At 42.7% G+C, this 20,944-nt stretch overlaps 1 protein-coding gene across 1 annotated transcript in view; it reads left to right on the forward strand.

The window, feature by feature from the left end:
- SLC2A12 (solute carrier family 2 member 12) overlaps nt 1-20,944 on the forward strand; it is a 423,646-nt gene that overhangs the window by 361,199 nt on the left and 41,503 nt on the right. Inside the window, exon 4 of the mRNA XM_069235156.1 lies at nt 17,315-17,447. Coding sequence (XP_069091257.1) covers nt 17,315-17,447 — 133 coding nt within the window. The remainder of the gene's footprint in view (nt 1-17,314; nt 17,448-20,944) is intronic.

Genomic DNA, 20,944 nt, shown 5'->3' on the forward strand with positions numbered 1-20,944 from the left:
ACGTGTGTCGCTCATCAATACTTTGAACTTTTGTAAAATGTTCACAAAAATCCAGAAATCATTTGTAAATTCATTTGTAATTTTTGCCAATGGGATATTTCCAAGTCTGAATACTATTTCATCACGTCTCCGGGTTCAGGGCTGCTGCAGTGCGTACTGCGTACATTGGTAAAAATAAAATGACAATGAAAACGTTTCATTGTTATTTTTTCCTGTGGGGGCCTGCTGCGGGTGGGGGTGAGGGGGCTAACGCTCCCTCGCCCCCTGCCCTCGCGAAGAAACCACCGGTGCTGCTTTGCACTTCAAAGCACAACGTCGTGGTGTACAAATGTTAATGCAAACTTTTAGTAATGTGGGCCTTTGTTACATATGAAACTAAGACCTTCCTTGAGCATGAATCCATTTGTGAGCTAGCGTAAGTAATACGTTGTTATTTCAATTAATTAAAATCGTCACAAAAAGGAACATCACGTAGCATAATAGACAGTTTAAAATACCGAAATATCTCAATAATTAAAACTTTATAAACCGTGTGATGAGAAAATATATCATTTTATGAAACACACTCAATAAAAATGCCTTATATAATAAAAATTATATAAAAAGAATTCGGTACCGTACATAAAAGTACATTCTTAACCATTCCTGCAGCAACAATTAGTGATGCGCGGTAACTTCTTACTAACACAACTGATGTTCCAGCCATTCGTTTGCACATCCCTCTTTTGCAGTGTCTGGCTCCGATGCGCCACAGTACTTCTTAGGCCCTAGGACCTCCGCCATATTGCAAGTGCTCGTCCAATAAATGCCTCCCCCCCCCCCTATTTTGTATGAGGGCTCAATTACAGCAACGTCTAAGAGTGCAGAGAGCTAATTGCGGGAGTGACTGTGCAGGAGGTAAGTATGCGTGGAGGAATGTTTTGCAGCCATAGCTATACGTGTCAAATGACGATTAGAGAGGCCGGAGGTTGTTAAAACTGAGTCTATACCCAGGTGTTACAAAGGGTGACCTAGCAGATTTTGGATTGAAGCCATGTATTGGCCACATTTTGCCCCCCCCTGCAGATCGGTTCCTCGGGAGGCTTGGAGGTGGCTAGGGGAGCCTGAATATTCTGTAAATTAGTGAGAGCTGAGTTTCTCGACAGTTGGCAGGCATTGACGTGTGAAAACAGTTTGTCCAATTAAGTTTGTGAAATATGTTCACAGGAAAAGCAAGATGGCCATAGCTGATGGTTGGCAGGGGTTTAGCTCTTATTACCCTCTGTATTGTTTGTGGGTTGTGCAATTGGAATGAAGTTTGTACAAAGCGTAAGTTTCTGCTTTTCCTTTCTTTTCCATGTGAGTGATATGCAATTTTGACTTTGCATGATTTGGTAACCACATACCGAGGTAATTGTATTTTAGGTCGACAATAATTATGCTCACTGAAGGTGTGGGAATAGAATAGATCTTCTAAAGTACCCACAGGCTCTCCCTTCTTGTATACTCTTGGTTTGTCTTTGCTGCTGAAATATAAATGTATTTGTAATATGCATACATTGTTACTATTCATATTTATTCCCTCGAGAAGCACTGCCTGGGCCAGGTCAATGGTGAGTTTGATTTTTGCAAAAGGTACAGCTAGTGCCAGATTTACATAAATGGAAAGACGGTCCGAGAGTCTGCCTGCCCATATTTTTACTTTTTTAGCGCCGCGTTTGCGCCACTTTTTGAATAAAAAAAGGCGCAAATTTACAAAATACAATTCTTCTTGGCAGAATATTGGATTTCCGCAAAACCAGATTAATAACGGAGCTGTGATCCAATTCTGTTGCAAACATAGCAGATCCCCCTCTGAAGGAATGCTAGCGCTTCTTTGTTGTTTATGGTGGTCTTTAGCCCTGCAACATTTTATGAAATTACTTAAAGGGTCTTCACTGGGGCAGGGATGTTGGGATCAACCCTGTTCTGTCTGGTGGGGCTAGGAGCAGGTCCAGTTGCGCCCTGCCAGGTTGGAGGCTAGCCACCCCAGTCATTTTCTTGGTGTGAATCTGGAATGTCTGTGATAATTCTACTCGCTACAGTTTGCTTATTTGGATCAACGGAGCACCACATTTTCAGGGTGCATGGGTGTTTGTTAGGGTGTCTAATTGATGTTCCTCTTAGTATGCAACTCCCTTGAGATTGAACTGGCTAGGTGCTGACGTTTTCCGTCAATATATATGAATACCTTTCTTGTTGTGGGTCTCTAACCAGAAAGGATCCCCCAGTTAGCAAACTGTTCCTCCTCCATCACTATCTTCTGGGCTTGTTCACTGTTTTACCAGGTGACAACTGTAGATTCTTTAGTTGTATGGCTGCTTAGTATCCTGAAATGAACACGTAGCAGGTCATCAGAAGTGTAATGTGCCAAGTCTGGGATATGTTTCAAGATTTGACCAGATGGCTCAGATTGATCAACATGAGCGTTATCCCCCTTGAGGAGTTATTTGGAGATACGTGTCATCCAATCTCTGTGCTGTCTGAGGCGTTTGATCTTTTGCTGTGCCAATTTAAGCTCAGTGGGGGGGGGTCAGCCCCACTTCCCAGAGCCTCCGGTGTCCAGGAACATTGTGCATTATGAGTAGATTCTGACCAGTGGAGATTGTTGCTAGAGAGTTTGTTTTGGAAGATTGGAAACAGCTTGTGGACGGTGTTTAAAACTGGTTGTGCAGATTGAAAGTTGGGCTTGGGGGCCTCCTTCCTTTCTTCATGTCCTTGGTAGGCCTGTATGCCGATTAAATCCAACTGAAAGACGGCGCTGCTGGTCCTTGAGTTGAGTTTTGCATGCTTTTTCAGATGCCTTTTAGCCCTTTGTGACATCAGTTTGTCATTACCTTGAACTTCGAAGGAGAGGCTCGTAAGCTGTATCCCAAAACAATTCGGGTTACTGACAGGTGTGTTGGGTTCTCCTGTTCCTGCTACTACTGAGTTTGAGGGGCTAGTTTGTTGGAGCTTTCCTTAGCCATTTCTGGATTAGCTTCCAGGATACTTTGGAGGTGTCACTGCTCCCTTGGTGGTTAACCGACTGATTTGGAATGGGGGTGGCTAAGGCAGCCTGAATGCTCTTCAAGTCAGTGACTAATAAACAGAACACTTCTTGTAGTGAGCTGAGTTTCTCCACTATTGGAAGGCATCCACATGTGAGTAATTGTGTGGAAAATATGTTCACATATAATGTTGATGACAGGCGTTTATTTATTTATTGGTAATCTTTTTTTCCTTTAATATTTTTATTGAAATTTTCAAAACAGAAACGTTCATAAGGAGAACTCCTCTGCATGGTTTCAGCTTGTCAAGTAAACATTCCCAGGCAAGAAAAATATAGTACAAATGTGCAACAAGCATTGGCAAAGGCAATACGTCTCATCTTTTGGACAACTTAGCATTGCAGATTCTGTGCAGCATTGGGGAAAAATCAAACAAATTTCAGTTGATTTTGTACAGCATTTGGGAAAAATGAAAAGAAAAACAGCAATGACGCAGCCTTTGTCATTCCACTGTTGGGTGCATTCTAAATTACATATGCCCACTTGTGTCACGCCACTGGTGCAATTTTCTATGCTTTTTTTAGTTACTGATCAACAACAGCACACGCTATTTGAATGTGAAAATAAATAATGAAATGTTTTTGGGGTGGAAATGCTTTCTGTGCTGTGGAGCTGACTGGTTGCTAATAGCAGCTGATACTCCCTGAAATAAAAATACATAAAAAAGGGGGGGAGGGTTCAGCAAGGGTGTGGTGAATGTTTAGCGGAGCGAAGTAGCATATAAGGTAGAGAGACAAAAAATGCATGCACTCTTCTAGAGTGGTAAAATAAAAAGTAGTTCCCTAAATGTGAGAGTGAAAGGATACGAACCATCCAATCAAAAGAATGGTAAAGAGGCTATACCACAGGGAAGGGACAAACAGAAGATTGGAAAGACAAACCATCAAATAAGAAGCAAGCAAATGAGACCGACAATAAAGCCAATGAATAGTAAGCAATGGGAAGACTGTACATTTTTGGTGATTTCAGAATAAGTCTTGACAACAAGGCATGTTGCACAAGAACTAAAAAGTAGTTCCCTAATGTGGGGACAAATCATCCAGTCAAAAATGGTAAAGAATCTATGCTCCAGGAGCGAAACAATCACAAGAATAGGAATAAAAGCCATCAAATAATGTGCAAGCAAATAAGATAGACAAAAAGCTAACAAAAGCTAACCGACTGTAAGCAATGAGTGGCACACAGCTGACTGTAAGCAGTGGTATTGTCCACAATAGGTGTAAGAGAGCTAAAAGTTGCCTACAGGTGCGTCTTAAAAATAAACTTCAGTTGCTGAATTGTCTTTAACAAAAGGAATTGGAAAGTAAAAACAAGCATTTGCAATACAATAGGTCTTGCATTACCATGAGTTAGAGCTATAGGCATTAGAAATGCATAACTGAACTTTTCTTTCCACATAAATTGGTCAACCCAGCTGCATAATTTGGTCCTCTCTGCCACATAATTCCAGTGGCCCTGTATATAAATATAGCACTTCCATTTAACGTCTTTCTCTATCTGCAGCAAAAAAATGAAAATATTGCCATTATTTATTATATTTTTTTTATATTACTATTTTGGAGTCCCCCCCAACCTAGTGTGGGGATTCAGAGATGACCTAGACAGAAAGAGTAGGCCATGCGGTGAGTTATGGACAATAATGTTTTGTAAAAGGAATGCCCCGCAAACCAAGTGCAGTGAATATTGTAGTACCTTGACTGTAATGCTCAGAACAGCCCCTATAGGGTACCACCATTAAAATAACATTTGGAAGAAACATGGTCATGTAACCATACAATCAGCCCCTCAAGGGCATCATGACATGAAAACATAATGGCAGGACACCATAGTAAAGATAGCATTTGTAAGTAACAGAGGCATATAGCCATGTAGTTAGCCCCTAAAGAACATAACAACATGAAAAGAGAATGGCAGAAAGTAATGCAGTGTAACCATATATGTAGTCCATAGAAAGCACAGTGCTTTACATATTTTCAGGCTTAGCAGGCCCCCTACAATACTATTACAAACAAGGCCCTTAAAACACAAACTACTACCAGCTATAAAACAAAAAATTCAACCATGAGAGAATTTAAAAAGACACTGAATGGCTGGAAGGCTACTATTTTGGGGTTCCTCCCCAACCTAGAGCGGGGACCCAGAGGTGACTTAGACAGAGAGAGTGTGTCGTACTGGATGGTTTGGTGATGGTCCCATTGTCGAAGGACCATCACAGGCTGAGTTGTGGACAAAAACTATTGTAGTATAGGCTCTCGCGCTGTGCCGGGAGAGCCGCTTTGAGGATTTCGGTATTTATTTCTGTTGTGAATGCTCCAGTTTGTTTATTTTCCAGCTGCTAAACTTGTAAAGTGGTCCTCATGTAAAGCGCTCCTCTGATCGAAGTTGCGCTATATGAAACTTAAGATAGTCACATAAAACGCTCCTCCGACCAAGTTCATGCTAAATGAAACTTAAGTGCTCCTCTGATCAAGTTTGCGCTATATGAACCTTTTAACAAAAAATTATGAAATAAATCCAGCTTGATGCCTTTGTGTGAAGACACCACAAAGAAACAGCAGCATGCACAAATCAAGCAAGAAGAAGAAACAACATACGTCCACGCAGCGAGAAACAGCAAGGCAAAAGAAATAATAGTGGGCCACACTATGGTATCCGGTCGATTGTGCAATAATCCATGTAATAGGGTCAGCCGGCAAGGCATAACAAAGAGGCCTCAAGGTCGGGACAAACGTAAATAATTTACCTACGAAATCAAGGGAATTTTGAAAGGCAGGCCCAGGATCGAATGAAAGGGATGGGCTGAAGATGACGTGGTTAAAGCCCACAGAGTATATTAAAGCATGTGGAAGAGTAGCGGCGAGGGGCTGGAATTAGAATTTTAAGTTAAACAAGTGTTGTTAAAGTCAATTGGCCCGGCTGGACAAATCTGGGCAAATCTGCAGTTTTTTGGAGACATAAGTGGTAGGCTTTCAAAATATGAAAGTAAGAAAATGCTAGTCTGAAATTGGTGTATATATGTTTCCAAAAAAGTACATAATGACCCATCACAAAATAATGTAAACAATTAAAAAAAAATGAAATAAAAGCAAAGTTTGGCCTACTATACCTGGCACTGGAGTGGGCTAATTGTTTAGATGGATGTGCATATGTGCACAAGCCAAATGCCATCACAAACAGTGAAGAGAGCGAGTTGCTGAACTGAGTAGACCCGTAACTCCATGTTGTATGGTGTGGACAGAAGCAAAATGCGAAAGCCTGTGCTAGTTAAGCAGACCAATGGTAATAGAAGGCTGAACAAAAGCCCCTGTATGAATATATAGATAGATAGATATGCATTTTTATGCATGTTTTAATATTGATACAGTTGTTAAAACAATATCACATACATCTCCAGCCGCTCACTTTAACATTGAAAGGGTCTGTCGCTTTCCTGCTACGAGCACTGAACGTTAATTGAAAAGTTGTGAACCCCTCTAATGCCTTCGTATGGCAGGTCAAATGCGATAATTTCAGTTAGCTGCTTTTGCAGAGCAGAGAGTTAAAGCGGCAAAGTCATCACATAGAATGTAAAAATGGAAAATATATCAGGGAGTATTATTCTGTCCCTCAGCCCAGGATCACAAGGAGCATTAGCTTTTGAAAGGTTTGCAGTGATATTGAAGTATGAAGATGTCTGTGTAAAGAGCAGTTTAGTACTGTGATAAGATACATAGCACTGATGTGTGCAGTAAGCAGTCTAGAAATTGATAGTGGAGATGTAACTTGTGACATGAGCAGTGTTTTTTTTTAAGAGTTCTTGGTGTGAGGCCAGTTTCACCTGTCTAAAGAAGAGTTGCAGACCTGAGTGCAGATGGTTATGAACACAGTAATGAGATGCAGTGTTACTAATTAGTCATTCAGCACAATAAAGAAATATGAATGTTTCCTTTGGATTGTTTGCTGCATAAAGGTGTTTTGGACTTGTTTCGCACTAGCAAACATGAGCGATGTTCCTCATTTGCCAGTCAATGAGTTGTTTAATGAGCAGGAGGGCTTTGAGTGGAATTGGGGGTTGACATTTGCATCATGACCATTTAACAAAACACAGGACATGAAGGGTGGGGGGAGAGCTGAAAACAACATGCACTTTCATGGAGTGCGTAAGCAAAAAGGCAAAAGTAACTCTCTATAAATGAGCAGTGGAAGGATACAAGCTAGCCAATTAGAGAGATGGTAAAGAGGCTACGCTCCATGGGAGGGCCAAATACAAGATAGACAAGCTGAAACTAGGAAATCCATCAAGTAGAAAGAAAGCAAATATGAGTGCCAGTAAAGCCAACCAATGGTAATCAATGGGTGGGATTCAAGACCCTTTATGTTCCTACTAAGCCCACAATACGTGTTTCGTAATCAGATAGCTTGTACTGTCTGGAAGACCCACCCCAAAGAACCCCTCCTTAATCATCCTGTGGAGCTACTCCAGTGATCACCCTAAATACATTTTAAGGTATGGGTTTAAGTGGGCAGTTGCCCATGGTCCCCTCTTTCTAGGGTCCACTGATAGAATGAAAGACAGAGGTCCTCTGTGATACCTCTGGACACAGAAAGAAACTGCCTTTTTAAATAGCTGTATCTTTATTTCTAATATGGTACATACAATTATGCTGTATATTATTATAAAGGAATAAATTACCAAAATCCATTGTAAAAAAGAGAAAGTCTCCATGTCATGATAAGGTTATAAAGCCTAATTGTGTATTCTTGGTAACTACACCCAGGGGCATTTTAGAGACGTAGAGTTACCATATCCAATTCACTTCCAAGTTTCTCGACCTATGTGAAGGTAGATACTGCGAACACCCAACCTGGAGTTTCACAGTAGTCCCAGGATATTCTTAAGTAAGGTTGACAAAATCTGAGAGGGTTGGAGAGAAAGGTTAGGTATTGCAAGAAAGGTGAAAAAAATGAAAATGCTGGAGGACATGGAGGACTAAGGGAACGAAAAGGGACCAAAATCATTTCCTAAACTAAAAGTGTAGGTGGCAGTCTCTATTCAAGGTGAGGTAAGGAACTGGTGTTAAACATACAGCAAGTACGACTAATTATAATAAATCGGATATGAGCATGTGTAAAGTGTTAGTGGGGGTGGGAGGAAAGCACCAGTTAGTGTGTGAAGGAGCACTGACTGCCCCTTAAAAAACATGAAAGATCATTCTTGAAAGTAATAGAGCAACAGCAAGTACTTCTAAAAGTGCAGTCTCATCTTCTCCATAAACCATTAATTAAAGCACCAAACCATGTCAACCAAATGTGTTCTTTATTATCAGTATTCCAGTGTGGTCCGAGAGTTGTTGTAAGAAATTGAGTTGTTGGTTTACTTGGGTGTGAGCCCTGATCAAGCAGCAACCACAGTCTTTGTCAGGGTGAGACACAACCCAACCCCAAATTAATCTGTGCTCAACCTTTAGGTAGCTTGGCAAAGAGCAGTCAGGCTTAACTTAGAGGCAATGTGTAAAGTATTTGTGCAATTCTGCAAACAGTAATACAGTGAAACCTTAACACAAAAAGGATCCCACACCAATTTAGAGAAATAGAGAAAAACTTGATAAATAAAACAAAACCAAAATGAGAACAAGGCAATCAGTAGAACCAGAGATATGCAATGTTAGTGAAAATAGCACCAAAAAGCACAAAGTGCTAACTGTGAACATCTGGTTGTGCCGGTCTGGGGAAAAGTCACAAGTTCAGGCCAACTGCGGTGGAGCATGGGTTGGTTACAGGAACCCTGTTAGGCCTGCTAAACAAAGCACCTTAAAATGTGATTTATGAACCGTTTCAGGATCCGCATTAAAGATGCATCACACAGTCAAAGCAATAGTTCCGAGGTGTGGCAAGGCTGCCATGTGAGGGCCTGCATCATTGTTGAGGATCCCATCAACAGTGTTTGCAGTAAGAAGTCCGGCAACGAGGATGCGACGCAGAGTCACAGCGATACGTCAGTTCTGATGAATTGTGAGCTGCGATGTGGAGTCCAGTATCATCGACGAGACTGTTGTCAACAAAGGGATGGAAGGGCCTGCACAAAAGAAGCACCATACAGTGACTGCTTCGAAGGCGCTGTGGGCTGCGGAGGTGATGCGGGTCTTTGCAACAGGTACAATCCACGCAACAGCGAAGAAGTGTCAGTTCTGCTCGAGGTTGTGCCATGCAGTAGAAGAGATGTGTTGGTTCTGCTAGATCTAGAGGGCAAGCACCTTAGGCCCACTTCCAAAGGTCCAGGACGGAGGTGGCAGCACTTGGGAAGGAAGATTCACAGATGGCAGAGTCCAGGTGCAGATGTAAGGTTGTTGGAAGCCTGTTGTGTCCCTGACGCTTGAGATTAGGAGACCAGACAACTAGCCTTTGGAGTCACTCTGGGTACTGGGTTCCAGGGCTGCAAGTCCAGTCCTTCTCACCCAGGCAAGAGGGCAGCAGGCAACAGTCCTTCTTCCTGGCAGAGTTTCCACAGGTCCAGAGGTGTACTGAAGCGGAGATGTCTGAAGTCCATTACATATGCCCAGGCATGCCTTTGAAATGCACAGGTGCCCTGCCTTTCTGGGCCAGGCTCTAGACTGACTACAAAGGGTATGCAGCTCTTTGTGTGCAGACAGGAAACAATCTATTCAAGTGAAAGTGAGGCCAGGTCATGCTCCTTCCTCCCATACTGCCAGTGATGGCCCACCTAGTCACACTTAAGCTCCCCATTTTGTGTGACTGACTAAGAGGAATACACAAAGCCCATCTGTCAACTACACCCAGAGGCAGGCTGCAGGCACCAAATGGCTAAGGCAGGGAAATGACAACGTTCCAAAAGTGGCATTTTTAACATCTTTAAAATTGTAATTTAAAATCCGATCTCACCATGAGTTAGGATTTTTCATTACAATTCCAGAGACACCAAATATAAACTGGTTACCTGGTCCCATTTGGAAGTTGCACTTACAAATTGTAAAAAGGTAACTCTCATGTTAGCCTATGGAGAGGTAGGCCATGGAGTAGTGAAAAATGAATTTAAGAGATTTCACTAAAAGGACATTTAACCTCAAAAGGACATGTCCAACGTTTTAAATAAATTACATCATGCTCTTTGGTCGGTCCGGGTCCTACCTCAGGGGTGACATATGTAGTAGAAAATGAAGGTTTAGGCCTGGCAAAGGGTTTATTTTGCCAGGTCGAAATGGCAGTGTAAAACTGCAAACACACAAGCTGCAATGGCAGGCCTTAGACATGTTTTTGTGCTACATAAGGGGGGGGCACAACCAGTGCTGCAGGCCCACTAGTAGGAATTAACTTACAGGCCCAGGACATAGGCAGTGCCATTTTACTAGGGTCTTACAATTAAATAAAATATGCTAATTGGATGTAAGCTTATCTAACATTTTTTAAGATAAGAGCTCAAGCACTTTAGCACTAGTTAGCAGTAGTAAAGTGCACAGAGTCGTAAAGGCCAACAAAAAAAACTCAGATAAAAAAGGTAAAATTGACCCACACATGATTGGCATATTTAATTTATTTGTGTCTCTAGTAAAGTAGTATACCATATACCCAGGGCACATAAATTAAATGCTGCTGTTGGGCTTGCTGCACTTATTGTGCCACCCACTTAAGTAACCCCTTAAAATGTATCCCAGGTCTGCCATTGCATTCTGAAAGCATTTTTAAGCTGCTAATATGAATTACTAATATAGCCCCGTTGCCAAGCCCTAATCTCTCTTTCTATTACATATAAATCACCCCTAAGGTAGGCCCTAGTTGGCCCTTAGAGCAGGGTACAATGCAATTAAAGGGTTGGACGTGTACTTTTACATTTGGCAGGTCCTAGTAGTGAAAAACTCCTAAATTAAAATATTTCTCTACTGTGACACCTACCTCTACAGTAGGATAACATTGGTTTGCCTTATTACATTCAATAAGTGCTAGCGTTTGATTGGGAACAGGGAAATATTTCATGTTTGGTGTCTGAAAAATTGTAATTAAAAATCCTCTTAATGGTAAAGTCGAATGTTAAGTTACAATTTCGAAAATGCCTCTTTTAGAAAGTTGATGTTTTCCTGCCCTATTTGGGGCCTGTAGCCTGTTTGTGGGTCACATGACTGGGTGTAGTTGGCAGTTGGACTTCGTTTATTTCTCCCAGACTTCCACTCAATAAAGGGATTAGGTGTGCCTGGATGGGCCATCACTGGCAAGATGGAGGGCAGAGCTAAGCACAGCCCCACTTGCAAATCAATAGGCTGGACTATGCTTTCACACACAGAACTTCTCACCCCTACATTGTTCATGAAGCCAGCTTGGAAACCAGGCAGGGACGGCAGGAAAATTCAAGAACTTCAATACAAATTCTCTAGAAACTTCTACTTCAAAGAAGACACTAGGTATAAAAATAGGATCTTCAGACACCCTCTTCAGTACACATCTGAACCTGTGAATGCTACAGAAGAAGGACTGCTGTGCTGCTTTGCTGCCAGAATCTTTGTTGTCTTGCTACTCTGCCTCCCTATTGCCTCTGCCCTGAAGACTGGACCTGCACCCTTCATCCCAGGCTGAAATGACTCCAAGGGTCAGCTCACTGATCTCCTGTTCTGAGCTATACAAATTAAAGAAGCTCCAGAGCCTTCGTGCATCTGCTCAGCTCTCCTGCTTCCTGGATCTGCAACTGGTCCTGCCTGAGCCCTGCTGACGTCTGCTGGAGTTAGTTCCTGACCCCAAGAAGGTGCTCTCAGGTCCTGGACCCTTGATATGGCATCAGTAGAGCTCCTCAAAGAATTGGGGTAATCCTGAAGTTTTGGGCTCTTTGCGACTGCTAATGGGACTGTTCGCTCCAAGACCTTGCCTTCCTCACCACACCACACTCCAATGCGAAGTTCCAGTGAACCCGACTCATTGTGCCACAGTGACTGCCAGCAAGACTCAACAACGCAAGCTCTGCACTTTGCACTACAGCATCGACAGGCCACAGTGACTTGGAATGCAAAACTCCAGCAACGACCGTCTGCGATGCCCAGCAGGGTATTTGCACTACATTGATGACCATTCGCAATGCTAGCAGGCCTTGTGACATTCCATGCAGAAAAGCCATTTGACCGGGTGGACTGGAACTTTATGGAAATTATCCTCCAGAGGGCAGGATTTGGCTCTACTTTCATAACTCATATGCTCACAAACTAGCAATTGCTTTTAATGGTGGCTTGTCATCTTCTTTGGTTCTTAGCAGGGGGTCATGTCAGAGTTGCCCAATTTCTCCTTTTGTTTGCCCTTTCTATAGGGCCCCTGGAGGTCAGAATTACAGGCAATAACAGAATCAGAGTCCTAGTCTTATAGTTTGCTCTGTATGTGCATAAAATTATGTTGTTGACAATGTTCTACAGAGTTTGCCAGACCCAGAGACGTCCCTTCCCTGCCTGCAGACCCTCCTAAGTGAATATGAAAATGTATCTAGGTTTTATGTAAAAAGGTAAAAATCTGTAATATTAAACTTAACACTACCCCCTATACAAGTGGAAGCTTTGAGGGCCAATACGAAATTCTGGGTGATACTTGGGAGCAGTCATTACCTCCATCCCTAAGGGTGTATTTTCTGCAAATCCTCTCCCCCCATTCTTTCTAAAATCATATAAGACCTCAACAGATGGATGGGATTGTCGATCTTGTGGAAAGGAAGGGTCAATTAAGATAACCCTACTACCTAAACCTCTGTAGCTATTCCAGGCCTTGCCAGTTACTCTTACAGAAAATTCCTTTATAGCAGCTAAGAAAACATCTTGAAATACAAATGGCAAAATAAACACCTGCAGGTTTCATATGCTCTGCTGTGCCAGCCTAAAGAAAAGGGAGGTCTAGCTCTACCAAATCTGAAACCAGGGGCCAGATGTACCAATGGTTTTACGCGTGTTTGCGACGCGCAAAACCCACATTGCGATGCCCTATTCCCATTTTGCGAGTCGGTAACCTTAATATTAATGGGCTGGGCCTTTGCGACCCCCTTGCGACTCGCAGATGGTGTCAGGGACACCATCCTGCATTGCGACTCGCAATTTGAGAGTCGCAATGCAGGATTTTCCTACATCTGGCCCTAAGTTGTAAAGTGGCCCAGCTTAGAGTCCTCCCTGAGTGGAGTGCCAGAGAGCCTAAAAAGAGTTGCCTCTGTGAATAAAGCAGTAATGAGCCCATCACATTGAAATTCAATTTGGAAATCAAAACAAGACCGCCCTGTCAATAGCTACCGTAGCACACCAGCAGCCACTACACCTAAGATATGGGATACACTGAACGACTTACTACATATCCGTCCCCCATAAGCCCATTCACTACAACCCCGGGTTTACTGCGGCGTTAAATCGGTTCCCTTCACACCCTAGCTAAAAGGGAACTGCACCATTACCTCTGACCTTTTCAGCAAAGGAGAAATTACGTATTTTACTGATTGTAAAAGAGACTTCCACATTGTGGAAAGGGAACTATTCCGATGTACTGAATTACGATATTGGTGCTGTAACCAGGAATCAGAGAGGAAGCCACCACAGACTTTACTGCTTTTGAGCAAGTTGTACACCAACAGTAGGCTCTAAGAGTATATCAGCCCTACTCACCCAAGGCCACGCCCAACAACTTTACCATAAGCTTAAATTGCAGGGCTTGACTAACACAGAATTAACCAAACCGTAATGGGGTAATATATGGAAAGATTTTCATAAAAATGTCTGTTGCTCTCTGGGAAAAGAAGTGCAATACCAGCTGCTAGTAGACTCTGTTGGAGGCTGTGGAGCTAGAGGAGATTTTAAACAAAGAAGTGGTGAAAACACTTAGGGCCATATTTATACTTTTTGACGCAAAACTGCGCTAACGCAGTTTTGCGCCCAAAAAATTAGCGCCGGCTAACGCCATTCTGAAGCGCAATGCGGGCGCCGTATTTATTGAATGGCGTTAGCCGACCGGCGCTGCCAGGTGTGCGTGAAAAAAAACCACGTACACCAGGCAGCGCCGGCGTAGGGAAAAATGGCGTTTGGGCTTCCCAAAATGGGGCAAGTCAGGCTGAGGCAAAAAAATCGTCTTAACCCGATTTGCGCCATTTTTTTTGGGCGCCCAGACGCCATTAACATGACTCCTGTCTTAGCAAAGACAGGAGTCATGCCCCCTTGCCCAATGGCCATTGCCAGGGGACTTATGTCCCCTGGGCATGGTCATTGGGCATAGTGGCATGTAGGGGGGCACAAATCAGGCCCCCCTATGCCACAAAAAAAATAAAAAAAAATACTTACCACAACTTACCTTTTCTTCCCTGGGATGGGTCCCTCCATCCTTAGGGGTCCTCCCTGGGGTGGGCAAGGGTGGCAGGGGGTGTCCCTGGGGGCAGGAGAGGGCACCTCTGGGCTCATTCTGAGCCCACAGGTCCCTTAACGCCTGCCCTGACCCAGGCGTTAAAAAGAGGCGCAAATGCGGGGTTTTTTGCCCCGCCCACTCCCGGGTGTGATTTTTGCCCGGGAGTATAAATACCACGCACATGCCTGGGAGTCATTTTTTAAGACGGGAACGCCTACCTTGCATCTCATTAACGCAAGGAAGGTGTTCACGCCAAAAAATGACGCTAACTCCATGAACTTTGGCGCTAGACGCGTCTAACGCCAAAGTATAAATATGGAGTTAGTTTTGCGTAGAATTTGCGTCGAAAAAAACGAAGCAAATTCGGCGCAAACGGAGTATAAATATGCACCTTAAACTAGTTCTGGCATACCCAATCCCTTTTGAGTGTCTGGTAACCCTACTTTGGAGAGGTTCCCTGTTGTTGAAAGGCCAGTCTAGAGCGCATAAAATGTTTATGTGGTACTGCTTGGGGGCAGCGCAGATCACCGGTGCCATCCACTAGCGCAAATCAAGCGCCCACTTGTTATACATTTGGGAAGCTCGTCTGTGGATTCTTCTACCAATGGAAAACTTCAGTGCTAACATCACTAATAGAAAGGTGGACTTTGAACTGGTGTGGGGCTTCTTACATTTGTATCTATCCAAAGGGGTGTCCTTAACAACTTGTTATCCAGGCTTGTGATCCGTGGACGTGTTCACTCTGACAAAGGGGACGACTGAGGTTTGCTGCCTGGTGCAGATAAATAGAAATACGTACATGAAAATGTCAACCTCGAATTTTTCACCCACTTCACTTTGAGCTCTACTTGATCGATGGGGAAAAGGTAAGGGTTGAGCGGACTATTAAGAAATTGAATCTTTTTTTAAACAAGCTCTCGAAATACACAAAAGATGGGTGCGAACTTTAGATTCGAAAATGTTAGGGGGAGGGATGGGAGATTTGAGCTTAGTAGTTTATTGTATATCATTTCACATACATACTGAACTGTGAAGCAGAACATACAAGAGTGGCTAAGTAATTTACAGGATCTACTGCTACTGTCCTAGAAAATCCTGTCCGATATAATTGTGAATATCAGATGTACTTATATGCAGAAACAGATCAATAAAATGTCACTGTTAAAAAAATGTTCCGCTCGAATGAAACACAACTGCTTGACATCTTTAAAAGAGCTGCAGTGTCACATGACATTACTAGATGTCCCACTTGAGTCGGAGCCTTTGTCTTGAAGTCTTCACAGAGCTGCAGTACCCCGAGTCCTCATTACATGCACCTCTTGAGTCAGCTGCAGCTGCTTCCAAAGTCCGTCAGCTGACGGATGTGGCTTCAAAATGAAAAATGTTTTTCATTTTTGCTGCTCTGAAGATTGGCTCTTGTTTTCCATGGCACAAATATGCCAAAGCTGTCAATATTGCCACTTTAAATACGTTTCTTTATGGAACACTTGTGAGGACAACCTAGCATACATGGGCACTAGAAGTTACTGCTAAATTCAAGTGACTTCTAGTTTCTAACTTTGAGGGATTAATTGCAAAGTGGATCTATACATGTGCACAGGAATGAAATGCAGTCACTCAAAATCAAGGTATCCAAGGGCTGACACAGTTCTTAATTTGTAAAGAAAAAAATAGGTGCCAGGGCTCAAAGTTGCGCCCAGCAGCCCATGGCCATCAATATTGAATGTTGACGTGCGTAGACTTGTGTCCATCTCATATTCTAGATTCTACTCTAGATAAAAGTTTGATGAGGAAAAATAAGTGCTGGCACCCAAACATGAGTGCTGGTGTGCCCACCAGCAACCACTGGCTCACATTAACTGACTGACGCACTGTCCCATACTGGATGCTGTGGTGGGACTAAGCATAATTTGAGTGGCATTTGAGCCCCTGTGTAGAGAAACTCATGACACATCATCTCCCTGCACATGATCTCACAGGAATACCAGCGAGATTTCTAATGTTAGGAATCTTTATAACTTCTGTAAGAGTCGGGGCACGTCTCACCAATTAACTAGAGGTTGAGGATCTTCTTGACTGGCACATCCACAGTCACTGCCTGGTAAGCTCGAGGGGGAACAGAACCAATGTTGAGATCTCAATGAGCCAGGATCGACGAGTCCTGAATAGGCCAGCAGATAGGAGGTAAGCTAAACAGCTGCTAAGTCCCAGGTCATTTAAAGCCTTACTCCACCCAACTCATTACAAGACATTTTTAGGGGCAGATTTACTAACCTTTCACGCAACTCAATGTAGGAAGACACCTTGCTGTGTTGCGCTGCTTTGCATGAAAGGGAGAGAGCAGATATGCATAAAATCTACTAAGATATAGCACACTTGTGCTCTTTTATAGCACTGGCGTACTTCAGGAAGCCTTGAAGCAACTCATGGGATCATCAGGCAAGTATTCACACAAGATAGACCACCATCTTAAATACTCCTATTTAGCCCTTTATCTGGAGCAATGAGAATGGTGGGCTAGTATGTTACCTGTGCAGTCTTAGGGAGTTGAGCTGAAGTGGGGATTTGAAGATCTGCAGGTGAACGCTAGAGGCATTGCTGATATTTTCGGATTTTCATGTTACCTTTAAATGCCTTTATGATCGTTACTGTCAATAGGAAATACTTTTCAGGAAAATCAAAATTAATTTCTTCAAACACCATGGAAATTAGACCTGTGTGGGAAAAACAACTAAAAACACTGTCTAAGTCACTCCTTAGGTTGTAGGTTGTAGATAGCCATTTCTGGTGGTTAACTGCACTCCCTAAATCTACCACTTGATTTTCATGTGTGTGTATGTATGTATGTATGTGTGTGTATATTTATATATTACACAGTTTAGCTAACAAAAATGCATTTTTCTTTTTTGTAGAGCTTATTGGCCTTCCATGGATGTTTTTCATCTACTCAGTTATGAGTCTAGCATCACTTGGATTTACAATACTGTTTGTACCAGAAACAAAAGGGCGATCTTTGGAGGAGATTTCTGAAGAGCTGGCAAAAAAGTAGGTGTCAGGTCTATTTTCAATGATTTTATATAAAGCAGATGTGGGTTGCTTGTTTTTTAAGATGTTCAGAATCATTATCAACAAGCATTGCCAAAGCCAATAGGTCTGCCTTTGGCGAGCTTGTGTGCTGGCTCTTTCTATTTTTTATTACAAACATATGCAACGGAAATAACATTGACGGCTGGTAAAATTTAAAATGGTGGGGCGTAAACTTTCCCGATGATTGTTAAGTGAAAAATATTCATATCTTGACATTCTTCTGCTTTTTTACTCCCATCTGTGCTTAGATTTCCCATTGCGGACTTAAAAACAGCACTCAGCTGCACTTTCCATTTCACGTTTTCGAGTGAATGCATATTTTTCATTTAAAGTAGGCGACTGCAGGAACTATGAAACATCCATCATCTCGTGGTGGAATTGTTCCTGTAGTCAATAGTGGTTTTCTTTCACTAAATTAGCAGTGCATGATGACGGCACTAGCTCGTTCAGTGGAGATAGAAGATTGTATTAAAAGTAAATATTTGCTGATAAATATTAATATACAGTGCTTAATTTGTTAAAACAAAATTAGTGCAGGGGCCTAAATTGTTTATGCTGCACATATCACCCCTGGCACCCTCCACTTTCATCTCTGGCACTACCCACTTCACCCTTGGCACATCCCAAATATGGATTGCAGTAAAGGAATAATCCCACCAACCTATATTAAGGTAGATTTGATGAGGAGAGGGATTCAACTCTTTGAAAAGTCTTTAAAAATTGTCAAATGTATTTTACAGTCTGATTTTAACTTCACTTTGCTAATAAGCTATAGGGCTTCAGGTGAAGCTGCCCAGCCTAATGCCACATTATGCAGACTCCAAATCAGTATCTTACTCAGTCCTCTGTCAGAACATGCAGGAGGATCACGTTGTCCAGGGTACACTGAATTTTATCTCAGTGCTTTGCACATCTGTTGCAGGGGAATGTAGGTGTGTGGTAGTTTCATTATGGACTGCTTCTCTTACAGATGTTGCATTCTTACACACAGCAGTCCTAATGCATCGCAATCTTAACCTGCAATCTCATAATTCCTAATATTATGTACTCTCTGTATCAGTTTGCTCCAGTGTTCTAACATTCTGAATTTATGCCAAAAGAGTGGCACATCTGACTGCCATCTTCATGAAATCGAAGTGGAAAATTAAAAGCATTTTCTACTGAGGAGACTGCAGTAAATGAGGAGATTAGGCAGCTTCATAACAAATAAGTCTCTCAAGATGGTTGCTAGAGAAAAAAGAGCCCAAATGTAGCACAAATATCGCCTAAATGTATCCCATGTATATCCCAATCACAGAAATGTGGAAAACACTTAGGGGCATATTTATACTTGTTTTGCACTGAATTTGCGTCATTTTTTTGACGCAGGTTCGATGCAAAACTAACTCCATATTTATACTTTGGCGCTAGACCCGTCTAGTGCCAAACGTACGGAATTAAAGTCATTTTTTGGACGTGGAAACCTACTTTGCGTCAATGAGATGAACAGTAGGCATTCCCGTGCAAAAATTGACTCTATGGCCTTAGCGCCATATTTATCCTCTGTGCTAAAATCAGGCACGGGAGGGAGAAGGGGGCAAAAAATAGAGCAAAGCTTGCTTTGCACCATTTTTTAATGCCTGGGTCAGGGCAGGTGTTAGGGGACCTGTGGGCCTAGTTCCATGTGGAACACCATGGAATAAGCCCACAGGTGCCATCTCCAGGCCCCAGGGACACCCCCACCCACACCAGAGGGACAGCGGAGGATGGGGGACCCCATCCCAGGTAAGTATAAGTAAGTACAGGTAAGATTTGTTTTTTTAAAGTGCCATTTGGGTCCCTGAAATGGGCCCTCCTACATGGCACTGGGTGCAGTGGCCATGCACAGGAGACCCTGGTCATTGGGGTGGTGGGCATGATTCTTGTCTTTTCTAAGATAGGAGTCATGTGGTATGGATGGTTTTGCATCAGAAAATGACTCTAGGCAGGTTAGAGTCATTTTTTTTAACTCTACCTTGCCTAACGTCATTTTTTGGTGCAAAACTCCCTTCTTCCATACCGCCAGCCCCACCCGATTAACGTCATTTTTTTTTACGCTAGCCTACCTACCCTATGCACTGGCTTGCATGATTCCATAAATATGGTGCCTGGCTGGTGCACAAAAATGGTGCAAGTCGGTGCGAAACTTTTTGGTGCAAAACTGCATTTGTGCAGTTTTGCACCAAAAAGTATAAATAAGGGCCTTAATGTTTTTTTTTGCAGTTTTATATAGCACAGACTTGACCCAGAGGTATTGGAGTGCTTTACATGAGCATCAGTTATACTACACAAGGCCATATTACTTTTGGGCAATAGGTATGGGAAGATTAAGTGATCTGCCCAGAATCGCAGGATGTCACGCACCTGGTTCCCCACTTGCAAAGTCTGCAGTTCTGGCGATAACCCCACATTCTCTACCCTAAATGTAACATGTAATCAAGTGATCAACTTGATGAAGAAACATCAAGATAGTAAATAATTTAAAAATGCTTTGTCACTATTTGAGAACGAAGAAAATATGTCCTCATTTTAGTTTTTTTAGAGCACTAACCATAATTTCTATGATAATAAGACCCTCTTGTTTTTATAATTTCTAAAGGAAATGCTTTAGGTATTACAGTTTTGATTACATCCAGATGCTGTTAGGGTGCCACATTTTTGTAATAAATATAGAATATTGGAGGTCTAGCTTTTTATTAGAATACTGTGGGGAGGCAGATGTCAGGGGCACGGACTCAGATAATTGAGGGTAGAGATGAGGGTGCAGAGGCAACAAGTTGATCACGCTGGGTAGGCGGGAGGGGCAGTGGCAGCACAATGTCCCATGGAGGGCAAGGGAAAGGGAGCAGCGCCAGCACACCAACTATGCAGTACAGGCAAGAGAAGCTGTGGCAATTTAACAGACCATTGAGGGCAGAAGGAAGAGGCAGTGGCAGTACAGCCATACTTGCCAAAAGACCTGATTTAGACAGCAAGCTCCTGATGTTTTTAAGCCTAAAATGGCTTTTTTTATGTGCCGCTTGCCTAAAATTTTCTTTTTTTTTTTCAAAATTAGTTTTTCAAAATCTCCCTCTTACCAAGTTCAAAATGTTGACAAGTATGGTACATTGGATCACTGAGGGCAGGTGGAATGGGGCTGGGATATGGACTTGGATAACAGAGGCCAGGAAGGAGATGGGTAATGGGATCCAAACTGACCTTACAGGTAGGCGTCCGGGGCTGCAGCACCACAGTACACCATACAAGGCAAGTGAGATAGCTGTGCAGCATAACGGACCATGAAAATAAATTGGAAGGGCACAGGGCCATGCACATGGACAACCAAGAGCAGAGGGGAAAGAGATAAGGGCAGCAAGCTGACCATACCTGACAGACAGGAGGCACAGTTTCAACATAAAAGACCATGAAGGGGAGGCAGGGGCATGACAACAGACCAG

Source organism: Pleurodeles waltl, chromosome 5 (genome assembly GCF_031143425.1).
Source record: "Pleurodeles waltl isolate 20211129_DDA chromosome 5, aPleWal1.hap1.20221129, whole genome shotgun sequence".
Taxonomy (NCBI): domain Eukaryota; kingdom Metazoa; phylum Chordata; class Amphibia; order Caudata; family Salamandridae; genus Pleurodeles; species Pleurodeles waltl.